Source organism: Salmo trutta, chromosome 38 (genome assembly GCF_901001165.1).
Source record: "Salmo trutta chromosome 38, fSalTru1.1, whole genome shotgun sequence".
NCBI classification, from domain to species: Eukaryota; Metazoa; Chordata; class Actinopteri; order Salmoniformes; family Salmonidae; genus Salmo; species Salmo trutta.
Genome location: NC_042994.1, coordinates 29,555,664 through 29,564,412, shown reverse-complemented (window position 1 = coordinate 29,564,412; position 8,749 = coordinate 29,555,664). Strand labels below are relative to the sequence as shown.

The following is an 8,749-nucleotide window of genomic DNA, read 5'->3' as shown; positions in this document are numbered from 1 at the left end:
ATGGAGTCGGTCCCAACTTTGCTGCAATAACAGCCTCCACTCTTCTGGGAAGGCTTTCGACTAGATGTTGGAACATTGCTGCAGGGACTTGCTTCCATTCGGCCACAAGAGCATTAGTGAGGTTGGGCACTGATGTTGGGCGATTAGGCCTGGTTCCAATTCATCCCAAAGGTGTTCGATGGGGTTGAGGTCAGGGCTCTGTGCAGGCCAGTCAAGTTCTTCCACACTGATCTCAACAAACCATTTCTGTATGGACCTCACTTTGTGCACGGGGGCACTGTCATGCTGAAACAGGAAAAGGCCTTCCCCAAACTGTTGCCACGAAGTTGGAAGCACAGAATCGTCTAGAATGTCATTGTATGCTGTAGCGTTAAGATTTCCCTTCACTGGAACTAAGGGGCCTAGCCCAAACTATAAAAAACAGCCCCAGACCATTATTCCTTCTCCACCAAACTTTACAGTTGGCACTACAGTATGCATTGGGGCAGGTAGTTTTCTCCTGGCATCTGCCCAACCTAGATTCATCCGTCGGACTGCCAGATGATGAAGCGTGATTCATCACTCCAGAGAATGCTCTTCCACTGCTCCGGAGTCCAATGGTGGCGAGCTTTATACCACTCCAGCTGACTCTTGGTATTGAGCATGGTGATCTTAGGCTTGTGTGCGTGCGGCTGCTCGGCCATGGAAACCCATTTCATGAAGCTCCCGACAAACATTTTATTGTGCTGACGTTGCTTCCAGAGGCGATTTGGAACTCGGTAGTGAGTGTTGCAACCGAGGACAGACGATTTATACACACATCAGCACTCTGCAGTCCTATTCTGTGAGCTTGTGTGGCCTACCACTTTGCGGCTGAACCGTCTTTGCTCCAAGAAGTTTCCACTTCACAATAACAGCACATACAGTTAGTTGACGGTGCCACATTGAAAGTCACTGAGCTCATCAGTAAGGCCATTTTATTATTTTGTCTATGGAGATTGCATGGCTGTGTGCTCGATTTTAAACAACTGTCAGCAACGGATGTGACTTAAATAGCCGGATCCACTAATTTGAAGGGGTGTCCACATACTTTCGTGTGTATAGAAAGGTTGTCTTTTATTTTTTTAACTGCATTGTTGATTAAGGGCTTGTAAGTGAGCATTTCACTGTAAAGTCTACATCTGTTGTATTCGGCGCATGTGACTAATACAATTTGATAGTCACGAAAATGATGCGCGCAAGTCGATGGGGCAGAAGTCCATGTGTTGTTATGATTCTGAACGTCATATAGCAAGCAACAATGACAAGAAGCTGCCATAGTTTCATTTTGTTCTCGATACCATGTGATGTCTCATCTACGCTAATATGGCTAAAATTCACTAGCTATGCTAACCAACAACTGTAACGATGTATTTGAGCGATTTGAACAAGTGCTCATTGTGCAAATGTATTGGTTTTCAATGAACATTTGGAGAATAAAAATATAGTTTACATATTGTCAACAATATAAACCTGTTTTTCCCCAAAGTTGCGCCCTCATTGGTAGTTGCTTAAAAACCAACCCATCTACTGACCACGAACATTCCGTGGAATTACAGTCAGATTTGAGATTCTGTAATTATTCTATTATTTTTTGTATTCATCTCAATCATTTAAATATGTTAAATTCCTTCACATTTTATCATATTTGTATTTGTCAATGTTCTGGTGGTGCCAATAATAAACCCAGTGCGTTGTAGCCAACACATGCAATACCACTCACTGACGTCTATGCGCAATTAATGTGATGATTGAATAAATACCCATTAAAAACCTGCTCCTTTCCCTAGAATAACGAATCAATGATATTTTAATGAATGTCACTAGGGTCTATGGCAGTTTACCAGGCAGTTGCCCCTCTCCCTCTCACTGCCTTTCTCCTCCAGTACGTGGAGGTAGAGCGCCAGAAGCTGCTCACTGACCGAAGAAGAATATCCCGGAAGTAGGTGGATGCAGGCGCTAGTTAGCTAGCTACTTCACTTCAAAATACTGATAAAATATGTCCATATGCCATTTCTGATACGGTTGTGATTGGCATAGACATTCTGTCAAAAAAATATGATGTAACTCTAACGAGCTAGACGCGAAGAGGCGCAAAACAACTTTGGTAACTTAGCTTGTTTAGCTAACAAGTTAGCTGTCAAATAGTTTCACGACAACTGATCCGACCCAGTTCTGAGGTGACAGTTGGTTTCAGTGGAAATTTCTCCAAACCCCAAAGTCTACTGAAGAACTGTTGGGTCGATTCACGATGGATGAGGTGAGAAAGCGCACATCTAGTAACAAACGTTCGCTAGGTAGCTAGCTAGCGCCATGGTTTGTTGTCATACCAAATGTTAGTGGCTAGTTATCGTAGAATAAAAGGCAAGCGGTCAGTTGATTCCTGGGTTATTGCTCCATCTAATGATCGTTATATTCCACTACAGTAGACCATGGTAGTAAATGCAATCTTTAGCGGTCTGTCAGATTCACATTATAGGCCGCAGATTTATCCCTGACTAAAGACCACGTGACCTGGCCAGGAACACTCTGGGCCTTGTGGAGCGTTTCCTGATCAGATCGTATTGGCCTGTTCCAACTGACACCTGATTCCCTATATAGTGCACTGCATTTGACCAGGGTCCATAGGACTGAAGTATTGTACTATATAGCCATTTGGAAAGGATACATTGTCAGGGTAAAACTCATGGTCGTAGTAGTATAATACTAGTTAACATCAGACATCCCTCTGTTCCATCAGTGGCAGATAGCCTAGTGGTTACAAGCATTGGGGCAGTCATTAGGTTGAATTTTATTTATTTTATTTAACTAGGCAAGTCAGTTAAGAACAAATTCTTATTTACAATGACAGCCTAAAGTGCCTTGCTCGAGGGCACATCAACAGATTCACCAAGTCGGCTAGGGGATTCCAAGTGGCTCCCGAGTGGCGCAGCGGTCTAAAGCACTGCATCTCAGTGCTAGAGGCGTCACTACAGACACCCTGGTTCGAATCCAGGCTGTATCACAACCTTAGCCCAGCGTCGTCTGGGTTTGGCCGGTGGGGTTTGGCCGGTGGGGTTTGGCCGGTGTAGGCTGTCATGGCTGACTGCTCCTGTAAATCGCTCTGGATTAGAGTGTCTGTTAAATGACTAAAATGTAATTTAAACATTTATTGTAGGACGGTGATGGCAGATCCAGCCTGTCTAACTCCTGTCCCACTCGACCTAAACCCACACAGTCACCAGTTCCTGTCAGGAACCACAGGAACCAGAGAACACTGCAGGGTCCCAAGCTGCTAAAAGTTGACTGGGATTCTCTTTTTAGTAAGTTGGAATAGTTTGGAATGTTTTGAATTTGAATTTTTGGGACAGAATAGTCATCTAACAGAAAATGACTTATCGTTGAATGATTTATGTTCATCATCTAACTCAGTGTTTTTCAAACCTGGTCCTGGGGACCCAAAGGGGCGCACGTTTGAGTTTTTGCCCTCCACTCACACACTTTCAACTAATCAACTCATCATCAACCCTTGATTTGAATCAGGTGTTTTAGCGCTAGGGCAAAAAAACTCAAATGTGCACCCATTGGGTCACTGGTCACTGGGACCAGGATTGAGAAACACTGATATAACCCAGATGTGTTAAATGTATGTATTTCCACCAATAAAACTAAAGTTATAATGCATTAGTGCTATCATTCACACAGGAGAGAGACAACCTCCATCAGGAGCAGCTAAACAAAACCAGGAGAATCAGCAGAAACCAAAGACATTTCACGCCTGTCCAGTGTGTGGAAGACACTGCCAAAAGTTATCCATACTGCAGATCCACATGAGAATCCACACAGGAGAGAAGCCGTACCCCTGCCCCGACTGTGGCAAGAAGTTCGCTCACCTGGGAGCCATGAGACGACACCACCTCACACACACGGGAGAGAAGCCTTACTCCTGCTCTGTGTGTGGGAAGAGTTTCACCCAATCGGGACATCTGAAAGAGCACCAACAGTCTCACTCCGGAGAGAAGCACCACTGTCTGATCTGTCTGAAACAGTATATCAGAGCAGAAGATCTGAAGATTCACCACAGAGTTCACACGGGAGAAAGGCCCTACCGCTGTGCAGAGTGTGGCAAGAGCTACATCAGGTCAAAGAATCTCCGGGCTCACAAGCTGACTCACCAGAGGACAGGAGGTGGTGGTAAAAGTGACGGGGAGAGGGAGATGGCAGCTACTGTCCAGGGTGAGTTGGAAGATAATTTATTAATAATAAACAATGCATAAAGGACTGGGGGTGTCCCGAACAGAGTGTGCCTAGACCTGGACTAAGAAGAGCTTGTAATGGAGAATCTCTTTTGAGAATGCTTGTTAGTCCAGGACTAGGCCCATTCTGTGTCTGGGAAACTGTCTCCAGGAGGTTTTCCTGACCACATGGCCTGACCTGATGATGATTAGTTCTACATTTAGACAAAAGATGCCTGTACATCAATAGCTGTGTCATAAATGAACAAACAGATGCGTTGTCTTTCTCTCTGCCTGCCAGTGGAAGTGAAGGAAGAGGAAGAGGTTGGTGGTTTCATCAATGCTGAAAGAGAGGAAGTTGGCTGGAGTTTCCCTGATCTCAGTAAGTAGACGCAGAATGGTGACACTATCACTTGTATCGGTTGTGTGTTCCAACTGACACCCTATTCCATTTATAGTGCACTTCTTTTGACCAGAGCCCTGTGGGGAATAGGGTGCCATTTTGGACACAACCTAGACCTAGATCACTTATTGGCTTATTTACCCACCCAATTATTTAACTCACAAATTATCTCCACAGGATCTGTAATACCAACCAATCTCTACAGGAGAGAGTCCTGTCCATGTCTCTGGTAGTCTCATTATAACCCATAATACCAACCTATCTCTACAGGAGAGAGTCCTGTCCATGGCTCTGGTAGTCTCATTATAACCCATAATACCAACCTATCTCTACAGGAGAGAGTCCTGTCCATGTCTCTGGTAGTCTCATTATAACCCATAATACCAACCTATCTCTACAGGAGAGGGTCCTGTCCATGTCTCTGGTAGTCTCATTATAACCCATAATACCAACCTATCTCTACAGGAGAGAGTCCTGTCCATGGCTCTGGTAGTCTCATTATAACCCATAATACCAACCTATCTCTACAGGAGAGGGTCCTGTCCATGGCTCTGGTAGTGAAGGAGGAAGTCCCCCTACATCACACATCAACAAGGTGGGAGAACAAATGACCAACATTTTATGAGGTTAAATGTATTTATTAGAAATGCTACACAGGGAACCTAATGTAATAGTTTTCAGGTCTTGAAAAGATTGAACATAAATCTTTCTTGTATTGTGTTTATAAATAGAGTTCTAACATGGTTATTGATGTTGTTATGTTTTCATTGTAGGATCCTGGTGACCAATCCAGCACCAAAGCTATAGAGTCCCAGGGTCCTGATCCAAGCCATGAGGAGGACATCACTCCAACACCTGGGATGAACATTCATATTGTAGAAGAGGAGGATGAGGAGGAAGTGAACGAGGAGGATGAAGTTGGTGGTTTCATAAATTCTGAAGGAGAAGAATTTGACTGGGATTCTGTTCAACATAGTAAGTGGAGGCAGGAAGCTGACTGTTCTTTAGTTGACTGGGGTTCTGTTCAACATAGTAAGTGGAGGCAGGATGCTGACTGTTCTTTAGTTGACTGGGATTCTGTTCAACATAGTAAGTGGAGGCAGAACGCTGACTGTTCTTTAGTTGACTGGGATTCTGTTCAACATAGTAAGTGGAGGCAGGAAGCTGACTGTTCTTTAGTTGACTGGGGTTCTGTTCAACATAGTAAGTGGAGGCAGGACGCTGACTGTTCTTTAGTTGACTGGGGTTCTGTTCAACATAGTAAGTGGAGGCAGGACGCTGACTGTTCTTTAGTTGACTGGGGTTCTGTTCAACATAGTAAGTGGAGGCAGAACGCTGACTGTTCTTTAGTTGACTGGGGTTCTGTTCAACATAGTAAGTGGAGGCAGGACGCTGACTGTTCTTTAGTTGACTGGGGTTCTGTTCAACATAGTAAGTGGAGGCAGAACGCTGACTGTTCTTTAGCTGACTGGGGTTCTGTTCAACATAGTAAGTGGAGGCAGAACGCTGACTGTTCTTTAGTTGACTGGGGTTCTGTTCACCATAGTAAGTGGAGGCAGAACGCTGACTGGGGTTCTGTTCAACATAGTAAGTGGAGGCAGGATGCTGACTGTTCTTTAGTTGACTGGGATTCTGTTCAACATAGTAATTGGAGGCAGAACACTGACTGTTCTTTAGTTGACTGGGGTTCTGTTCAACATAGTAAGTGGAGGCAGAACGCTGACTGTTCTTTAGTTGACTGGGGTTCTGTTCAACATAGTAAGTGGAGGCAGAACGCTGACTGGGATTCTGTTCAACATAGTAAGTGGAGGCAGAACGCTGACTGTTCTTTAGTTGACTGGGGTTCTGTTCAACATAGTAAGTGGAGGCAGGAAGCTGACTGTTCTTTAGTTGACTGGGGTTCTGTTCAACATAGTAAGTGGAGGCAGGACGCTGACTGTTCTTTAGTTGACTGGGGTTCTGTTCAACATAGTAAGTGGAGGCAGGAAGCTGACTGTTCTTTAGTTGACTGGGGTTCTGTTCAACATAGTAAGTGGAGGCAGGAAGCTGACTGTTCTTTAGTTGACTGGGATTCTGTTCAACATAGTAAGTGGAGGCAGAACGCTGACTGGGGTTCTGTTCAACATAGTAAGTGGAGGCAGGACGCTGACTGTTCTTTAGTTGACTGTGATTCTGTTCAACATAGTAAGTGGAGGCAGAACGCTGACTGTTCTTTAGTTGACTGGGGTTCTGTTCAACATAGTAAGTGGAGGCAGAACGCTGACTGTTCTTTAGTTGACTGGGGTTCTGTTCAACATAGTAAGTGGAGGCAGAACGCTGACTGGGGTTCTGTTCAACATAGTAAGTGGAGGCAGAACGCTGACTGTTCTTTAGTTGACTGGGGTTCTGTTCAACATAGTAAGTGGAGGCAGAACGCTGACTGGGGTTCTATTCACCCTATCTCCTATGAAGTGCACTACTTGTTGACCAGGGTCCTGGACAAAGTGGATGCACTTGATAGAGAATAAGGTACCATTTGGGATACGGCCTGTGAATGAAAGACGACTCTCTTGCCTCGATACCTAACCCACTGTTATTCACACAGGAGAGAGCCCCAACTGTGGCTTAGACAGCAAAGCGAGTCCCGCTACATCAGAACATCCTGAACACCAGGAGAGTCCCAAAACTAAGACGTCCCACTGCTGCTCAGTGTGTGGCAGAGAGTGCTACAAGCTTTCGGTACTACAGATCCACATGAGAATCCATACGGGAGAGAAGCCGTACCCCTGCCCCGACTGTGGCAAGAAGTTCGCTCACCTGGGAGCCATGAGACGACACCACCTCACACACACGGGAGAGAAGCCTTACTCCTGCCCTGTGTGTGGGAAGAGTTTCACCCAATCAGGACATCTGAGGGAGCACCAGCAGTCTCACAGTGGAGAGAAGCCTCACCTGTGTCTGGTCTGTGGGAGAGGGTTTTCTAGAGCGTCAGACCTCAGGATACACCACAGAGTTCACACAGGGGAGAGGCCGTACAGCTGCGACTACTGTGGGAAGAGATACGGCCGCTGTCAGAAGCTACGGGCTCACCAGCGAACACACCACAGTGACAGGACCCACGCTGATACTGGAGAGGAGACGGAGTGAATAACCAGGAGGCTTTGAACATAAGACATGATAAGCTTAGTATTCCTATAGGTGATGTTAGCTGGCTGGACAAAAACAGTGATAAACTTTGGTCACCATCAGACAGGAGAACAATAGACTCCATTGGAACAGACATAGTTCTAAATTCCACCTAAACGATTCACAGAATTCTGATGCAGGACACAGGCTGCGGGGGAGGGGACACACGCTGGGTGAAGATTCCCACAAGTTCCCCTGCCTGAATCCTAACCTTAACCATTAGTGGGGGAGATGCAAAACTGACCAGCGTCTCGGGGCAACTTCACCCTACTCCGTTGGGGGAAAGAATGGGGAGGCTTTATCAGTAAGTGTTGACTGTAGAACTATGGGTGTTTGTTAGTAGGGTGGACAAACACTATTCAACTTATGATGAAGAACGATAGGCTCGGTTAGAACAATTACAATGGACATGGTTGTAAATTCCACTTGTAGGAAGCACCCAGTTCTGATCGAGACATGAAATAACCAGTGCCGTCTTTAGTTTGTTATTGAACTTGAACCAGAGAAAGGGAAACCAAAATGGCCTCTACACGGTGTTCTAAATTGGAATCGTGGAATGCTTGTTCTCTGTCCACCCCATCCTGTGTGAGGAACCCAGTTCAAATGATTGTTTAAAAGAAATGTTGATATAATAATTCTGTTCTTTATTGGATAACATCCAAATGATGTTCAGTCGCAGGACATTTGATGACAGAGAGCGAGCTATGGCTCCGTCCATGATTTCATTCAGTTCTTTACGCCGCTATCAGAAAGTAAACAAAGGTGTGTCATGGTGATTGAATAAAGAGGTTACAAAAACCTGCCTCTTAACTTTTTATCTATTAAAAAAACAGTTTCTGTTTTCGGTACCATTTTATGCAAACTCTTTTCACACTACTGAGCCAAGCTGATGGAGATCAAGAATAAGGTTTTATCTGCTGTGCCTGAAGACGGCCTTGGTAAACGTGGG

At 45.1% G+C, this 8,749-nt stretch overlaps 1 protein-coding gene across 1 annotated transcript; it reads left to right on the top strand.

Moving 5' to 3' along the window:
* The first annotated feature begins 1,896 nt into the window (after positions 1–1,896).
* LOC115178662 (zinc finger protein 391) lies at positions 1,897–8,603 on the top strand. The gene is made up of 7 exons (XM_029739922.1): positions 1,897–2,278; positions 3,176–3,320; positions 3,703–4,233; positions 4,534–4,614; positions 5,166–5,230; positions 5,409–5,610; positions 7,220–8,603. The coding sequence occupies exons 1-7, from the start codon at positions 2,270–2,272 to the stop codon at positions 7,759–7,761; spliced, it is 1,575 nt and encodes a 524-aa protein (XP_029595782.1). The 5' UTR covers positions 1,897–2,269; the 3' UTR covers positions 7,762–8,603.
* Positions 8,604–8,749: the final 146 nt, after the last annotated feature.

Coding starts and splice junctions, on each gene's coding strand:
- LOC115178662 (XM_029739922.1), top strand. Junction 5,231..5,408: donor CTACATCACACATCAACAAG/GTGGGAGAACAA, acceptor TTTTCATTGTAG/GATCCTGGTGACCAATCCAG. Junction 5,611..7,219: donor CTGGGATTCTGTTCAACATA/GTAAGTGGAGGC, acceptor TTATTCACACAG/GAGAGAGCCCCAACTGTGGC.